General features: G+C 39.6%; 1 protein-coding gene across 2 annotated transcripts in view; it reads right to left on the bottom strand.

Moving 5' to 3' along the window:
* The window catches only part of TENM1 (teneurin transmembrane protein 1), a gene marked incomplete at both ends in the record, with an annotated part of 246298 nt that overhangs the window by 199807 nt on the left and 26451 nt on the right, over positions 1-20040 (bottom strand). For both annotated transcript variants that reach the window (XM_084269240.1, XM_084269239.1), the window contains one exon: positions 16118-16378. In XM_084269240.1, the coding sequence (XP_084125366.1) occupies positions 16118-16378 (261 nt within the window). The remainder of the gene's footprint in view (positions 1-16117; positions 16379-20040) is intronic.

Raw genomic sequence — 20040 nt, forward strand, 5'->3', positions numbered from 1 at the left:
CCCCCAGGGCTCTATGTGCTTAAGGACTTTCCATCCCTCAGTAAACCACTCCAGTGTTGAATGGCTATGCTGTTTGAAAACTGTCTTGAGTTCATATTTAAATTTCTCAGGCCGCAATTACAGCTACTGAACCAACATTGCTGAGTCTCTGCCTGCCAGGAGGTCGATTCTGCTACATATTCTACACTGTGTTCATAGTGAAACATCTGCGATGCCAAGACCTCCAAAGGTCTTCCCTCCCTGTTCCCCATACTCATTTCAGAGCAATCTTAGAGACAGCTCAGACATTCTCCACAGATTCACACTTAAAAAAAGAAAATACTTGCTTGAATAACAAGTCCCAGAGACAGAGCAGCACTCTGCACTCCTCAGAGTCTCCTCAACTTTATACATCTCTGGTGCTGAAATGCCCAGACCTGACTTGTCAGAGAGGTCTTACTGACATCTGCTATATTTCATAGATCCTTCACAAGATGCACGTACACAGGCAGCCCAAAGTAGCATTTGACTTGTTGGCTCCATTTATCTCATTTACTGGCCCTTAAGGTCCCTTTCAGCATTACTGCTTTCCAAAGTGGATCCTATTAAATATTTTATATTTGGTTACTATTCCTGCACTGAACTTCATTCGGTTTCCTTGTGGATCTTCCAAGTGTTCTGTAGTGACTTCTGTGTCAGCAGTGGTGTTTTTAATGTCTCCAGCTTAAATATCAGGTAACAAGTACATTTCTGACATCTTTCACTACAATTTCCCATAAAAATTCATGCCCCTAACACAGATACTGTGGCACGCTCTCCTCCACCCCCGGCCCCTAGCTTTCAGATATTAAAGAGTAAACAGGATAAATTTTATTATTTTAATAAATATATTATCTATCATTAAGAAATTAAAAACAGTGTGCTTAACTGTATTTTGTAATGAATGTTTCTAAAATAGACAACAGCAACAAAGGGAGCAAGTGCTACATTTAACTGTCTGTTCCACTTCCCCATTTCCACTGTTGTAACTTCTATGCTACAAAATAATGTGGGAAACAAAGGTTTCAATCAATTAAAAATATATAAAAAACCAATTATCCTTGGCATAATAAAAGGCTTTCTTATGCAGAAACTAAACATTTGTGCAAATTCTGACCTGACACCATCCTAGTAACAGATAATAATGAAGTCCTTCACAGTTAGTAACAAAAATCTGTATCAGAGTTTATGCATATTATAGGAAACTCAGAATGAACCTGGGAGATAACAGAGCTAAATTAATCAATACTTGTGTACCATTCGTGCTCTGCTGAGGATGCCCTCATCTTTTAACCGTATCTATGTAACAGAGTAAAATAAGGCTTGATTTTGATGAGAATCTATTAGAAGTCTTATAATACAAATAAGAAGAGTCACTGCCTGGAAGCACTGTTTAGGAGATTAGAAAACTGCCAAGTGATAAGGTTAACAGAGTTAACTAAACCCTTCGCTCGTGACCTGTCTCTATGACAGCATCTTATTCGGATTAGGGTTATTTTTCCTACTATTCCATTAACTGATAAACTTCATTGTGTACACTGAAGAGAGGCCAGATTTCAAAGTACTATTATACAACCTATAAAGAAGCAGCAATGTGGTGTTACCAGCACAGCCAGAGTAAATCCAAATGTTTTAAATTCCACCCAGCAGAATGGGAGTAACTACAGCTTTCTCATTGTAACTACAATTTCAGCCTCTGAAATGACCGCTGAATGAAACTGGGCCTTCTATTCTCTATTTTCCTCTAGGATGACCACAAATTTTAGTCACAGTTACCAGCTTATCACACAATTGAGGTGACCCAGAAGCATGCCAGAAGCATTTCTCTAACTAATCCCCTGGGTGTCCTCATACTAGTAGAAACAAACCACATTCAAGAGAAAATTCAAAGATGTAGGGTTATGAAATGCCATCACATTTGGTAGGCATTTGACATCAATCAGGTTAGATTAATAAAAGGTTGTTCCTTGTTCTGCTATTCCTAAGGTAATAAAATGACTGATTAGAAAAACATATACATTAAAATATTTTTCATCTGTTTTCAGATCACCACCTGTAAAACAAACACTACGAAAATATCTTTAGAAGTAATAAAATCAGCCACACACAATGAGCCTGTGAGAAAGACCTACTTGTAGTGGAAAATTTCTAGGCAACTGTCCCTACTTTTCTTCTTCCTGTTCTGGTGGATCATTGGAAGCCTCCAAAGAAGGGCCAAATCTGAGATTACGGACATGAACTACTTGACATAAACCAGTAGAAGAACTTCTCCAAATGCAATTATTATCTATACCAACAGGAGCAAATGCTCGACTGCCCAAGCAGCTGCTGTTTGGGATGTTTGCTTTTCTTGTATTTGCACACAGGTTAATATATGAAAACAAGAGGAGGAATTCTCTATTTTGAGGAATTTTGAAGCACGTTGTAAATAAATTGAAATCTTGATGTATCAGTTGTGCAAGCCAAGCTAAAAACCAACAGTGAATTTATCAACTAAGATAAAAATATTCCACATTGTTCATCTGTTTAACTTTTAATTTGAGTAGCAATTGATTTCAGTGCAACCACTCACATTTATGAGGTAGATAAATACTGCCATGACTCAAATTGGTTAAGATGCTACAAGAAGCAGCTGTATTGAGACAGAGCAGGTGTGTATTTGCCACCTCCCACCAAAAGCAAGAGAGCCAACCCCAAACATGCATCCTAGAAGGCTATGCATGAAGAAGTAGATATACACATCAAAAGATCTCTCTCTGCATCACAGGAGTATTACCAGGTCCCCTAGTTCTCCAGGAATGACTTCTTCAGAAAATTATGCAGATACTTTAAAACTAATTTAACACCTCATGTTTCCACTTTTCGACTTTAGTTTGGCTTTTAACCTTTATCAGCACACTGATACTTATTTAAAATTCAAGCTTCAGATTATTATCAATCTAAGACTTTATCAACATCATCACAGAAATCTGCTGATGTTCTCAGGGGACAGGAGACTTTAAAAGAGACAATTGAGCGGAGAACATCAGAACATCATCACAGGAAGGAGGAAGGACAGCAGGATAGGAGGCTCCTGCCACGCATTTTTGGCAGTTATGTTGTACCCCTAAACTAGAGAACTACACTTCAAATAGTAATCAGCTACTGGTTCTTTCCCATGGGCACATAAATTCACAAATGACATCTTTATATACTGAACAGGCAGCAACCACAGGGATTGCAGGGCAGGAGGCTTTAGGATTTTGGTGATAAAGGGAACTGCTGTCAAAGATTATCATCAAAACATGACCTGAGCTGGCAAAGCTAATTCCCAAAGATCCCAACTTCATGGACTATCCTTGCTGCTCCCAAGCTGACTGCAGGTTACTTGTGTTTCTGCATTCTGACTCCTAACACAGATTTCCCCAGTGAGAACCTACAACCTGAGCTCTGCCAGCTCACTACAGCCAGGATCAATTTACATAAGTTCACAAACCAGGGATTACATCTTCTTTCATGACCACACAAACCTAAAGCTTTGGAAGAAAAGAATCTGAAACCATTTGAAAATGGTAATTCACTGTCCTTTCTCTTAATGGAGGCTTCTTGCCATAAATTTGGCCGTGATTCAGTATCTTAAGAGTTCGTATGGAGCCTGAGAGAGAAATGTAACTGAAGTTTCAGGCTCTGATGTAGCTTTCTGCCACGTGAAGGGATATGTGGCTTCTGTTTTTCTTCCCCCCCCCCCCCTTTTTCCCAAGCAGAAGATAATAATTCTTTCTAACCTATTATAGAAGCAATGAATGTACAAATAATTCTACAAAGATTTGCACAATACCCTGACTGATTTAAACCCTTTACTTATTATGGCTCTTTATTTAACATTAACAAGCATGGTTTGAATTCTAAAGTAATTGCATATAAACACATTTATTTTATTGTATGTACAGCTGTAGTATTGTTTTAAAAAGGTACTCAGTACAAAACAGTCTTTCTACTTTTTTTTCCTCCTGTCCAGGTCTTCATGTGGTTTTGCTATTATTAGCCACAAAACAATTTATAAGGTACCTACGAGAAAGCTCAAAAAAATTCAGATATAGTTGGCTGGTAAAGTACAGACAATGCTTCTATTTGATTCTGTATCAAAAGGAAATTGGATATCACAAGACTAAAATGGTGATGCCAGACAAAGATATTTTGAGACAAAATGCAGAAGACACTCTTCAGAGAAAAGATGTAAACAGAAACGAGTGACTGAAATAACGTGGCCCACTTCAGACATGGACAAGAGATACTAGGGATCAGAAATGAATTATTATGCTCTAAAATGATCCAATAAAAATCGAACTGTAGTGCAGTAATCAGAAAATGTATTGGAAAAGATATGTTATTAAAAGAAAAAGGAGCTTTCAAGTAGTGTAGGTTATTAGCTACTGTGGAAAAATCTGTATTCAGTAGATTGTCTTTCTAACAAAATATGCACACAGCCAACCAAAGCTGAATTTGTTGTTCAAAAGGAAGCAAACTATAAAAATTAAAAAGCTAGAATGGAGACAGAATCACAGACTAGAATAAAAATAATCAATGCAACCATCAATAGGAGTGTTGAGATGAACACAGGACTGACTGAACAGGCAGCCACAAAGGCTTGAGGAAGAATGACTCAATTATTTTTTTCCCCATGGACAGAGACATAAAAGATGGCTACAGACACACTGAGCACATTGCAAAAAGCATTTGGGCTGCGCCCCTCGTTAGAAAGGAAGAGCTGCAATTCTGAGCGGGGAACAATTACAGATGCTCTGGAAGAAAAACATCTGGGCTCTGCTGCCTTTGGCAGCCTGCAGCCATTGTTCCCACCTTCACAAGTGCTCACCAGCACTTGCTAGCCCACAGACTCACACAACATGGGAGGGACAGCCTTCCTCTGCTTGAAGCAATGGAGAAGCACTGAACAGATGTCTTACCAACTCCTGAGCCGGGAGAGGGAAGGGCTGAGGATTTTTTACAAAGGCACAAAACCCTTAAGTAGTCTGATGCTAAATTGGGGCAAGAGAGAGGTGGGATATGATGGCTTCCTCATGCACCTGTACCACAGGCCATCTCCCACATTCCCCTTCTATCAATGTGGACAGAACTCTCAGGATGGCAGCTTCCCTTACGCCACTGGCCCTGAGAAGACACCAAAGGACAGCAGAGACTTGTTAGAAAACCAACAGCTAACCCCAAACACACCAACCACCTATGAGATAACAACTGAGGCTGGTTTCTTCCTCACTACAGCAGCTTCCATCTCCTCTGTTGTTACACCACAATATGAAGGCTCTTTCACTCCCATTCAGGCTACTGAGACGTAAATGTATCTTCAGAGTCAGGAAAGCACATGAAGAACTAAACAAGTTGACTAGATTGTTGCACCACTCCCAAAAAGAGAAACCATGCATGAAGATGGGTTTCATTTATGCTGAGCTAATCTGAATGAGCCACTACAAAGAAAACATACATCACCTTATTTACCAAGGCATGACCTCTGGCCAGACCTAAACAAGGTCTTTTCTAATTATACCAGGAAGGTGACCCCATGGTAAGCTAGGGGTGTATTCACTACCTCTATCTTGACCTTTCAAAAACAGTATCTGTGCCTACAAATGAGATTCCATCACTACCCTCCTCTTTACAGGAGGAAATTATGAAATATTCACAGAAGTTATTTTTAAGTCTCTGGATAAATAAATTCCAGATTCTCCTTTCACCAGGAGCTTTATTCCTTTACAGCAAGAGTTTCACCCCTACCTGGGATCAGCAGCATAACCGAAACCAGCATCCCTACCTGACAAGTGACCGGAACATGCAATCCATTGCCACCCCCAAAATGCAGCTGTACCTCAGTAAGGTCTGGCTTGTGCAGACCACCAGCTAGACAATATCACAAAATACACCTTTATCTTATGAAGGAGTTTGAGAACCTGCAGGAGTAGCTGTATTCAAGTACATTCTACTTCTATGATTGTTGAGGTAATCAAAAGATGCCAGCATCTGTAAATTCTACCATCATAAAGAAAAGAAATGATCAGTTTCTAGCACTGCACCACTCATCAGGTCCCACTGACAATGCACCACGAGCAAGCAGCTCTATTGTATGATCCCACCATCATCAGTTCAAGCAGATTCATATCAAGTAAGATTCAAGTGAACTACATAAGGTACCTTCTGACTGTGCAACAGGAGGTGTGTTTATACCCAACTATGCAGAAAAACATAAACTCACAGCACCACAAATGATTCCACCACTTCAACAAACAGAGCCTAGTGTGACTGGACAACATGAGAAAGCTTGATGTCTCAAAGACACTGTTTGGTGAAAAGTTAATCAAATATGATGTCCTCAAACTAAAAATGCCACTTGAAATTGCTGTTGGACAAAGCAATGACAAGGGTACTTAAGTCTAGACACCACTTGCCATGGCTTTGGTATATATAAAGTGCTCATATTAATTTTTATTTTACATTTATTCAAAAATATCTGTAGGCAGAGAGGGAAAATCACACTGCATCATATTAGAGTTAAAAAGCTACCAAGAAAGATGTGAACAACACCTGATTAAATGTATTTTATTGCACTGATTATGGAAAACCTGGGGGGTGTTTGTGGCATGAAGGCTCCTTTTCGCTTGTAAACTTTCCCTAAGACAAAAGGCATTGCTTGAGAGTGTAAGGGAGAGCCACTTAATACCATTATGAATGCTGAACAGCCCACCAGTGAGTAACAGCTCAGTGGAGCAACAGGGGAAGATCCTACAGGCAAACGCACCACACCGTAAGGAAACTCTCTCTTTACATTAGGTTCATTAAAGAAACGGCTTCAGCCATTCCTACAGGACATCCATCTTCAACTCTTCCTTGGCCAGGGTACTTGACTGATAGGAAATGTAACAATATTTTGGAAAAGACAAGGATAAATTACCATGAAATATTCCAAGCTCATTTACTAATGTGAATTCATTTCAGCTTCAAAGCAAGTGACATGCTGACTACACTGATGTAAACAAGCCCAGAGCAACATTTGGTAATGCTCATTACAACGACTGGATTCAAAAGCCAAAAGAAAATTAGCAGTTCATCAATAACATTCAACTGTTCCACAAATATACCCCTAAGATAAGACAACATTGGCTGCATCAAACTGGAAGCACACTAATCAGTATTTATTAGCACAACCAATGCTAAAACTATAAAGGATCTTTAGAGAAAGAAAACCAGGGAGAAAGTCAGGTCGCAGAAATTCAAAATCATTGATATTCCTGTGTTCACATTTGTTTAACATGCATATCACTGGGGATAGGAGGACGTTTAAATAGTCACTAACATTTCTTTCTCAACTTGCATGTAGTTAAAATAGTGATGCTTCTTCTTCTCTTGGCTCCAGTGCACCATGCTGTCTTGATTTCAACAATGCCAGAGAAGATATAAAATCCCTCTAATGTACAAAATTGATGAGGTGGGAAGGGAGGAGTGCTATGAACCATAATAAATACTAGATACAGTTTAGAAGTACTCTTAACTTTTGTCCCTTGGGTTTCCTACTTGCTCTTGGTAGCTTTTAGCAAGGTTCCTAGCAATGGAGCTAAACAACCCTGACCTGATATCTCATCATCCTCACTTCCAGCCGCTTCCTCCCACATATAAGTCTTTTAGGAAGCGTGGTTTCATGGAATAAAGCATCCTCCAGATCACTGACTTTCCCCAGGTCCTTTGCTGGGTAACACCCAAGGCAAAGGAACACAGTTACATTAGAGCATTTGGTGCCTGTCGCCCAAAGGGCTGCTCCTCTGTGCTGCCAACACATCTCACGGCGAACAACCGAGGATCAGGAGCTGACACGTGCTGCTCACCTGAACATCAGCACTGGTGAAGCACTGCCTAAAATCCACATGGCAAATCATCTGGAGTAGAAACTTAAGATAAAGAAACAACACTGGCAATATAATTAGTCATCGGAAAACGTGGATCTAATTAAAATATTACTCAAAAAACATCTGCTAGGGAGAGGAAGCTGCCTGCAGGAATTAGTCAGTGCTGCTAGACCTGTGCTCTGTATTAGAAGAGCTAATCATACACAATCCCTCTCATGCTCCTGGTGCAATATATAGTCAGAGTGGAGTGAGGTATGATGGGAGAAGCAAAATGAATATCTAAAATACTGAATTATGTTTCGTAAGACCTGTGTATGAAAGCAAGCTGAAACAAGCAGTATTCAAATCTGCATTATTCTGTACAAAGTAACTGTAATTTTATATACAATTTCCCATCCTTACCCTATTTCCTACTGCGGAAATAAGAAATAGTCTAATGCACTTTGTTTAGTTTTCACTTTTAGAAGACTTTGAGAGCAGCCACTGTCTCCATTTTCTATGTTTCTTCTAGATGATCTGACCAAAGCTATTTGCTACTATCAATGCTTCCCATTTCTAAGACGAGAATATGCTAATATTTGTAACTGAATAATACAGATTTATACTGATCTTCATCTTATACCTACCCCCAAGAGGAAATGAAATACTAAGAGATTTTAAAATGGAAGATAAGACTCTCTCATGTAATTTAATTCACAATTAAATGGGTAAAAACGAAGGGAAAAAAAAAGCAAAAAGGCTGAGGAGGAAGAATGACCAATCTTTTGTCATCCATGATAGGATGACAATAAATTCTTAGGTGATTGCATACTGTCAAGAAGAAATGATATTTAGATTAAACCTTGCTAGACCCTTAAAGGATAATTTGTCCACTTTTCTGCTACTCCTGTACCAATTTGCTAGATCCCTTCTTTTTATCCCACTTACAGTATTTATTACTGTTTGGAATAGCTGAAAAACATTTTCCTAGGGGGAAGAAAAAGCGCTCTAGATACCTGTGTATTTAAAACCATACTGCCTGAGGGCGTAAGGAACCAAATAAGACTAATTTGATCATACTTACCTGGTAGCCTTAAAGTAAAATATTCTACGATCAGAAATCACAAGTTTTCCTGTTAGCCTTATTGTGCACTGATCAAGTTCTACTGGCAGCTTTCAGCAGAACATCCTAAAATATAATGAAAACCAGGTTCCAACTGTCAGGAACATTTACATGTTAAGACAGATAAGTGAGAAGTGCTTATATTTCAAATAAATATTAAACTAAACCAGCATTAAACAAAAATAATTTATTCCAAAGAATATACATATAAAATATGACTGTAGTTCGTTTCTCTGAAGCTGATTTCTGATCTCCTAATACATTTTAACCAGAAGACATGAGAAATAAAACATATCACAAACTTGATGATAAAACAACATAAATAAAACATCAGGGAATACATGTTGGTTGTTTAGAATGGAATCGTTCCCAGCAATGCACCAGTCCAGCAACGTCCTCATGCAGAATTCATGGTCAATGTTTAACAGCAGGGAAAGTGTTTTGTTCAGCACCCTCTTAGTCTCACCAAGATTGTTGAAACAAAGAGTCAGACAATCCTCACACTTCTGCACTGCAGCACCCTTCACTGCCTGTCCCATCACATCTTTCCCCCTCTGGCAACACGGATAAGCCTCTTTCCCAGGAACTGTGGCAACACAACAACATCTTTTTGCACTGTAAAATATTTGTGGAAGTACTTTTCCTGCATGCTCATTTCCATCTGAGCAAGTCAAAAGGATTTAAAAGAAAGAAGGAGCAATAATTTATATTGCTACAGGCTCTTTCAGCCACATCCACTGTCGTTTCTGCGTAACACAGGGGAGGAAAGCCAAGTGGCTTTTTTTGAGCTCTAATGCCAAGTTACTCATTTCTAGGATAAAAATTAGACCTGACTCTTCTCCTCAAGCTTCCCTCTCCTCTTTTAGCTACCCATGAAAGAAAACAAAACTGCAGGGCTAAAAATATTACACAACCTTCTCCAAATGCAAAGATGCTTTTTACTATGCTGTGGGCAAAGGTCATTTGGATGATGGAGTATAAAAACTATTTCTGCTATGTTTTAAATACTCTTTTATTATCTTTAATGTAAAAAATTAAAATATTGTTTGAAATTTGTCTTTAAATCAATGCTTATTGTGCTTAAAAGAGAAACTTAAGAAAGGGAATGTCTAACATTGCCTACTGATTTTAATATAACACATGATAACTGCAAGGATTAAAATAGCAGATATGCAGATGCAATGCCCCTGTCAGTCAAAAAAAGTAATGAAGATAGGCATTTTGAAAGGCAGAATTTTCCCCACAATACTGGCAAACAACAACTCATCAGCAGCTGAATTTCCATATAGAAGCAATTTCATAAATAGCTTAAATACTGGGGGCACAAATGCAAGACTCTCCTATTACAACCAAGGTGATGTTACAGTGCTCACAGAAGCATCTCACACATATTCAAAGCAATTCAGATGGCTTACATGCTTCCTCTGACACAGAAATATTTCCAGAGGATCCACTCTGTGGTCACCAAAAGCATCTTACACCCAACAACTCCAGCAGAGCACTGACAACATCAGCGTGCACTCCAGTGCACCCCAAAAGGCACTGCTGTGTTACTGCAGAGACTCATGTGCCTCCTTTTACACTGAGGAGGCTTTGAAGTCAGATCAGAAGCAACCAACAAAAATACCATCTAAACACTAAAAGAGAAGAAAACCTGCCACAACTCAACAGAAGCAAAAGAAGTCTTATTAAGGGAAGATTAAAGACCCTTTCCTGTCAAATATCCGAGAGCATCACATCTTAAATAACTGACAAACTACAGTAAACTCCAGAAGTTGAAGAAATTTCAATAATGGTGGCATTACATTATGTTTAAGTGATGGGGTTGCCTGAGGTGATAAAACCATCCAAGGGAGAGGAGTGTACAAACACAATCCCTGCCACAATAAACTGGGAAAGTAAAACACACTAGGAATGAAGAGAATAATACTAAATGGCACAGATGAAATGGGATTAAGATGATGTTTACCTTTGCATTTTCAAAGCTACTTACACATATTTGACCTAACTGCTCTACTTGCAAATTAGTAACTCAATTTCTTAATTGCACCATTGTAAATAGAGAGTGCCAGGACAGGAGCTAATGGAAATACTTCAGATACAAACACAGCCCTTCATAGAGAGTTTGTCACATGCACACCTCTTCTCAGAGCACGTATTGCTATTATAATGTAGCTGTTGATAATATTTTCCAGGAGAAATGAGAAAGCCAGAGATCAGCTTAATGACTGGCTTGTTTATAAAATAACAGTAAATAACAGCAACATTAATCCCAATGCTCTCACTTTCTTGCATTAAACACAAGACTTTTATGAAGAGACAAATTCAAGTCTAATTTAAACAGGTGTGAATTCACAGTAGGTCTATTGACACACACCATAAATTAAATCAGAACCTTGTCCTCAGCTAAATCCTCCCCATGCCTGATTAACTAGCTACAGCATTCACATGGTGGCATTTACTTCTCACAAAGCATCAGCAATTCCAGTATTTCTTTTACTAATTAAGCTTCTCTCTCCCTTTTCCAGGTATCTCTAAGAAGCAGAATCTTGAGTACAAAGACCTGAGAGGTGACTTGCCCAAAAGTCACCCACCAGCCCTGCAATCAAAGTCTAAAACCCCAGAGATTTAGGGACTCAAAAGCTCTGTTAAATGGACCACTACCCCCAGGGCATAAAACAGACACCTAAATGAATTACACAAGATTAATCTTACCTGTTTCTATATCATTACACTCAGCTTTGACCTGTAACCTACTAAATTCTCTCCTACTTCTATTTATCAATATATGGCTAATATTACTATTCTGTATTTCTTGTCTAAAATTATTGATGATATTAAAGTTATCATTCCAAATAGAATCTGATCCTGTACACTGATGTTAAGAGAGGTTACTGTGGGAAAAAGGAAACAAGTATATTTTCATAGCTTCCCTCACATTGCTTCAGTTTTTAAAGACAAATAGGTAATTAAAAATAAATTAATAAATAAATAAATCCCCTGGATAGAACTCAATCACTTTATATTCCACCACCAGTCTAGTGGTAGTATAGTCTGTACTAACACCCTATTTTCTTGCCTACAAATCTCAAAGAAGCCGTTGTGAACTCTGGCCAATGCCTAGGTGTCATAAAAGATCTGAACATGAATCTGGCTCCAAGACTGAGGGTGCATTTCACAGTACACTTGTCCAGAACTGGAAATTCAGTATTCTGCTATCAACTCTCCCAACTTAGTAGAGGCAGAGTCATTAATTGCATAAAAACATGTAAGTACGTGCCAGGAGTGAACCAGACAAGTCAGCCTTTAAAGTACTTCAAAACAATCTGAAAACCTAAATCAGGCTAAAAATCGTGTTGTGAAAATGGCTCCAGTTCCATACTGGCTCCGAGCGGAGATGTTGCAGCTGGAAGTAGAAGAGTTGATGGCTGTGCAGACAAGTCAAACATGGCTCAGAAATGGATTATGGCACGGTACGAATGCATTTGAGGTAAAACTCAGCACTTCACAGCTGCCCAAACATCCTGGAAAGCAAAACATAAGAACTGCATGAGTGATGTAATGGGGAAGGAGTACCCAGGTACAAAACAGACCGCAGGCTCCTGCTTGGGACGCTGCCTACTGTGGGATGATGCAGTGTTAGACACAGGTCTGAAGATCACCTTTTTGGTAGATCAAGGTTGTATGCACTTGTAGGCCATATATTTACTCCAGAAAAATAAAGAACTAATTAAATTTACCAGCTCAGTAATCTGGAGGACTCAAGTGCTGAACCCAACGTTCCGCTACGCTGCGATGACAGGCAGATACTTCTGTTTCGGTGAGCTGAGGGGAAGTGCAGTCTTCTACAATGGAATATAGTAATTATTCCTGATACTGTTATTCTGTCTGAAATTTTCATTCAGGAACTGCAGAGTAACACTGTTCTTGTTTAAATAAAGCTATTTATACCATACCACAGATAAGCAATGATCCCCAAGAAACTGGTCATTCATTACTTGCAGTTAATATATATTTTCCTTAGCCCCAGGCAAAGCTGAAGGCAGTCTGTGCACTAATAGGCTATTATTAGTTGCTGTTAACATTGACAACATTAATTTAAATGGGAATGTTGGTGTTTCACACAATCTGTTCAATGCTGCCAAAACAACCAGAGTATGTTTAAACAGTGATTATGACAGAGTTGGTGTGTCTATGAAGGAAAATAATCCTAAGTAAGCTCTCAAATTGGGCTACTCAGAACACATAATGGGGTATATATCCCGTGTCAGGGATCCTCGTGCTAAAGCTTTGAAAGACTATGAGAAATTCAAGGAGCACCTAAACAGAACAACATTTGCAAAAGTGTATTTTCTTCAGATCAATATAAAGCAAAAAAAATGTCCTGAAAGCAGGTCTGCCAGAGCCCACTTAGCTGTCCTAACAAAAAAATCCCTATTCTGCATGTGTAGCAGAATTCTGCTCATAGAGGAGCACCCAACAACAAAAACCAACTCACACTTTGAAGACACAGATGACAGTAGCAACTACCTTTCTGAAAAAATGCAACAACCGTATCATCTCCCTCATTAACTGCACCCCAGTTACAAGTAGCTGTGTTCACATGCCATTTGGTCAACTCTTTGGAAGCCAGAATTTGTATGTACCTGTTTTTACAGCCTTTAGACAGTACCATGGGAACTAGCATTTCATGGACTTCCAGCAACCTGATGTGCTCACCCACTCTCACACCACACTGGCTGGCACAAATAAAGTCTGCTTCCATGGCAGGGCCTGACAGGGATAAATGCAACACTCGTGGCTCTACAACAAAGCCCTTGTCACAAATGGCTGCAGAGACACAGAAAGATGTGCTGCCTACTCCTGCACTTAAGTAGAGATTTCTGAACTCCTGTGTTTGAAGAATGCTTTGTTACTGAGTGCCAACCCAGATGGAAGGCACACTGCTCTCTGCATCAGGAATTGTGACTGTGAACTTACCTGTGAAGCACTAAATAAATGCCTGTAGCTTGAACCATTGGTGTCTTCAAATTTACCCACATTAACGTTCAAGACTGCAATTATTGTAACAACTCAATGCCTCAGGAAGCACCCGTATCTGCTCTGTCGACCCTGCCTGGAGACAACTAAAGAGTTCGAATGAGCACGTGCTCTCACGGTTTCTCTCTTCCAACTTACTCTTGTCCTCACTTTCCTTTCCCAACTACATAGTTAAAATTTGTACTTAAATACCTAAAACACAAACTCTTGACTACAATTTTGTTATAAAACCTACAAAGAATCAAACACTGAAGCCACACACAAAAAGATTACTCTGTTCTATTCTAGACCATGCAGAAAATTAGTTTAAATTGATTAAAATCATTCTCCCAAGACAAAACACTCAGAAGAACCATTCCATTCTTTGTTGGTGAAGCACAATGACCATGTGTCCTATCTTAGTGACACTAAACCCTGGGTTCCTGCAAAGCATTTCCTTTACTACCTACAACAATTTTCATCTATAGCAAGATGACTTATTTAGTGCAACTTGAATGGCTAGAAAAACATCATGAATACCCAGCCACACCGCTGCATTCCAGACTGAAACACAGAACTTGGTTCAATGTTTAATCTGCTTTCAGCACATCAGCTTCCCAGCACCTTAAAACAGAAGTGACCAGGTGCATTTCTTAGCCTGAGCGGTACAAGTAGGCACATTCCTTTCTGAGGCAGCATTCCCTCTACACCACTTTTATAGTTAAGGGCCAACCAATTCCAGGCAGACCAGGTTCAATTCCTTCAGCCAACATCTAAACCCAAATGTCTAACAACCCATGCAACAACCCCCAAGCTCCATCCTAACCTCCCTCCCACAACACCACTTTAGAGGATGGATCCCACACAGCATGTGGCAGAAGCCAGAAGGCAGGAATCCACCAATCAATCGTGGTGCAAACAGGGTGGCACCTGAAAATTCACTGGTTCTCCTCAAAAGACGAGCTGTACACCAAAACATTCTTCCCCCCAACTTATGCAGATAATCTAACACCTTTGAACCTGTATCAGACATCATCACTGGCACTGACAAACATGCAGATAAAATTATAATTACCAGTTTCCAACTTCACAATTTCAAAACACCTAACTATAGAAATGACATTCATGTCTGAACTCTCTTCTCATGACTACAGATCTACAAAAAGGTACCACTATAAAAACTGAAGTGTCAATCTGCCACTTTCCCTATCTCTTATCCAGTTAGAAATGCATATTCAACTACACTTAGACCTGCCATAACATGTAGCTCAAGCACAGAAATTAAAATACAAGCTAAGCTTATTGAACTTAAGTATGACAAATTTGTTTGCTTATTATACTCTTTAGGAAATATTTAAGGCACAGTGTTATTTAATTACACCTTTTTCCCTTTTGTGAAACACTAAACCATAAGAATAGCAAGTTAAGTAAAAAGATCATGAAAGACAATGAATATTTAAAAACAACCCCGCCCCCCCCCCCAAATTCCTGCCCCAAAAACTACCCCAGAATCCCAGCCCCACATGCAGAGAAATAAAGAACTGAGACATGACAAAGACCTGCCTCCATCTGTCCTACTGAGAAAGACACATCTTCAGGGGTAGACTGAAATTACATGTAAATTGAGTATTTTGGATTCCAGGTTGTCCAACTGAAGTCACCTGGTTGTGGAGTCTTAATGCTATGCACAAAAGCCAGCACATGCACATAAAGCAGGATTTAAATGTACATCTAAGGGTTTATTAAAAGCACATATATGGATTTATTTTAGCACCTAATTCATAGGCTGCTAAAAGGAAATGATAAGTGTCCTATGGCACAGAAATGGAGAATGGGGGAAAAGTAATAGATGTTTTAACAAAAACACTGTTTCATTTCTTTGTCTTTTTGTCCATCTACACTACAAATACACTACACATACCAAACAAGCCTTTTACCTGCCATAAAACAGAGGCATAAGAAGGAAGAGGGAAAAAGAAAGAAAGGAGAAAAAAAAAAGGAAAGTAAAAGAGAAGTAGAAGAGAAGAAGAAAGTTTCAAGTAAATTACTACTTCTATCCAGCACATTAGATGCATATCTTCATTACCATTCTCCCCATCAGACTTCCTTTCATGGTCAGTGTCAGTGAGGGACAAGGCTGAGTTTGCCCGGCTTGACAAGCAGGAGCTGTGTTCCGATTTCATCCCCCTCATCCACATCCTCAGGGCATGGTCCGGGGAGGCACCACCTTCTGTTTCAGTATCCACATCTGAGCCCACCTCAAGCGGGTAACTGTGCTCAGCTACACCATGTAAGTCTGTTTGGTAGCCAGAGCACAGAATATGGGGAGTCTCACAGAATTCCATGTCTGGAAAACACAAAAATTCAGAAAAAAATTTAGAAGTGTAAAGCAATGTACCTTTGATCCTCTTTTGGAGAATCTCTTTTGAGAATTACAATTAGAAGACTACTTTTGGTCAGTGACTCACTCTGCTATCTAATCTAATGCAAGTATAATACAACTGAAAGAGTGCAATTCTGTAAAATGTATAAAACTGCACTGCAATTGTGCTTTTTTGTCTGATAGAAATATATATTATAGCTCAAATATGTGTACACACCCACACGCCGATAGTAGTATATCAATTTAGAAATGAAGCAGGTACTTACAAATACAGATACTTTCCTGGGTTTTGCCAGACAGGCAACAGCCCTGACATTCATCTCAATACATTTTCATCATAGGGAAAGTGCAGCAAATTTGCAAACAGAGAATTTACAAAATAACACTTGAAATACTTGGCTAACCGCAGAAGACAAAGAAAGGGTACTTACCCTGGGCTCGCTCTTTGAGAGTGCTCTCCTTGCATATTCACACCAGTGGGTTTTGGTTCTCCTGTGCTGGTGACCTACAGGAACTTTCCTAGAAGAGCAGGGACTACTAGGACTGTACAAGGGTCATCTCATGACACCAAGCGATCAGAGATTTTAAAGATATGTACAGTGCCCGAAACTTCAGCTACTCTCACTGCACACCACAGCTGCAGGGCAGTGAACACCCAGGGACAACCAGAAGGTGGACACGACCCATCATGTGAATATGCAGAGGAAACATTCTCGAAGAACTACAGGTAAGTAACACACATCAGCAAATTACAACTTCCCTTTGAGGTAGCCTCTGCATATTCTCACTTGTGAGAAGCCAATTACAAATGCAACTCTCAGGGAGTAAGACAAGGAGTTCTAATTAAACGAGGATTACAGAACCGCGCTCACTAATTGAACAGCAGACCTGGAATGCCATCTTGAGAGACTAAATACAGTATCACACATGCATACAGTCTTCTTTCAATTTCTAGAAAAGAAACATTAGAGACAAGAGCCATTGATAAAGACTGAGGACAAATACTCTCTTCTACCATCATCCTAACTCAAGCTTTAATGTGCCAAACTAATCCACTTACCAGCTAGTGGTTAAGTGAACGGCTCTTTTTTAAGCACACTCTCAGAAGTAACAAAAGACCCTGGTATTTTCTTGAAGGTATCAACCAAAATCTACAAACCAAATGCTAAACTAGATGTAGAAAATTGAGCCCCCTCAATTTTTAAGGTTAACTATGTCTATATATTTCTTCCACCACAAAAACATTCCTGAAGGTCTCAGCTGCAGTGACAGCCCACAGGGGCTCAGGGAACGGCAACCTCTTTTCTAGAGGGCAGGGGAAGGTGGTGGGCAGTGGCTATGGCTTTGCTTTCCTATGCTAGAGTCCTGGCAGATCATCCTGTCTCGTTGGTAAGGGCACTTTATCAGCTGGCCCATCCTAGCAGCACCAACTGTGGCCACTCCTCTCCTTTCAGAGCAGTCAGACAAATGTGGGGACCCTTTGGGTGCTCCATCACTGCTCTGACCTCTTCCCTCTGTTCAGAGGAGGAGGACTTGGTCTCAGCCCTACACCTGAGAAGCTGCAACATATGCCTCCTTCACCATTTCTCATCTCCAAGGCTTGAGGCTGACTGTGGGGTTTGATGGGGATGACTAGGGAAAAGCAGACAGCTTCTTCTGTAGAGGGACTATCTGGCACTTAAACAGTATCTACCAGTGCAGTGCAGTGTTACTCATGCTCTCCAGGGCTGGTATAAAACTGGCACTTGGCTGACTGGTATAAGAAAGGAGGAAAATCAGTTTGTGGCTGTACTTATACACACAAATAGAAGCTGAGATTGGAAACAACTGCTTCTCAATCCTACACAGAAGCTTGCAAGAGAGACTTTGAAACTTCTAAGACCCTCAGGGAAAAAAAAAACCTCTCCTTCCCCTATGGCTATGATGGTAAACACATAACATTCAATCTTCAAAAAAAGCTCCCTTTTTTGTGAGATTTTCAACGCTTCTGGGACATATGAGAAACAGATGCAATCTCACAGGAAGTCACTGGATAGAACTAAGTACAGTGTTGCTCATACAATGCCTTATTTTTAAGTCTCATTTTAATTATGTATTATATATACAACAAACAAGCTCCACTTGGTTTAATTAGACAGCATGGACTCAATCTTTGTATGACACACAGAGTGCAGATATTGATGTTGGACAATGAATCATCATAGCTGCATCACTCCTAGCTTTTACTTTCTTGTTGACAACAGTAAATGAATGAATTCCCCTTTATACAAAATACCATTCCAAATGGAGCATGTCAATTCTTTTTTCTTTACCAAAATCATACAGGAGTAGTGTATACACCAAGAATTAAGCCAGCAGAACAGTCCTAGATTTTTTAACCCAGAGCCTAGTATCAATGAAATACAGAGTGAATCATATAAATAGCTGATTCTACTCCTCCCTCAAAGGACTACATTGCTCATTCCAATGACTGTTGCAGACACCACTCTTTCACCGTCTTCCAGAAACACAGAGGTGAGTCAGTGCTTTCTTGTGAAACATCTGATTTCAAGTTCTGCTTCATTGAGCTGAGCTACTATAAAAAAAACCAGACAGGAGCTTCCCTCCATGTACTGCACACCAGTGCTCTGAAAGAAAGGTGAATGCCAAGTCTTGCTGGCAAGTAGCGCACAAGTAGCGATGAGCTGGCTTGTCACATCCAGGGGCACAGTCCAGATTGTTACCTCCATCAAAAATTTATGACTGTTAACACATGTTTTGGCAGATGACATAAAAAAAGATGCATAAACATAGGCTGTCATTTAAAGAAAGGTATAGCAAAGAAAAATAAAATTTAGCTGCTAAAACCATATAAATGCAAGGGAAGTAAGTTAGGCTCATCGTTTGGACAGTGGTGGTTAAAGACACTAGCAGGGCTTTGGTGCTTCTCATAAGCACTAATGAGAAGGGGGATAGTTCATTGATGTGTATCAAGCTGAAAAATACACTGAAAAACAGACTTAATTCTTTTATCACAAAATAAGAGGATAAACAGGATTAATTATCAGCCTTCATACCAGTCTCAGTTTTGGCCGAGGCCCATGCTGCAGAAATAACCTCCAATGAAACCGCCCCTTAACTTCTTTGGAAAAATTCTCTCAAAAAGCAGTGACCTGTTTTTCAAGTCAGATTTCAGTAAAGCACTACAGCAACACAGGGTTCTTAAGAGTAGGTCTCAATTAAATTACACCTTGTGATCTCAAGGAGTACCTTTTGAACCTCTTTCCCCTTCAAAGCAGATTGCTACTTGTTTTCATCAGCTGAGGAACTTCCCCATAATTACAAACCTTCTCACAACTTTGTGAACCATGGCAGTGGATGCCAGGTCCTCAGGGAGCAAGGATGTGAGCACTTCTCTATGCAGATGTCCACTCCAAGCAGATGTCTGCCCCTAGCAGCCTGCAGCCCACATCCTCTCTGTTTTCAATTGCATATGCCAAGGGGAAAACTCACCCCTGCAAATCTCACAAATGCTAATTAGATTACATATGTTTAAGAAGCATAGAATTTACTCTTCAGTCTACATGTTAGTTGAAAATGCAGCAGCTAACACACTCAGTATTTCAGTTAATTTTGTTTTTTTGGTA

Source organism: Gallinula chloropus (genome assembly GCF_964237585.1).
Source record: "Gallinula chloropus genome assembly, chromosome: 11".
Classification (NCBI taxonomy): Eukaryota; Metazoa; Chordata; class Aves; order Gruiformes; family Rallidae; genus Gallinula; species Gallinula chloropus.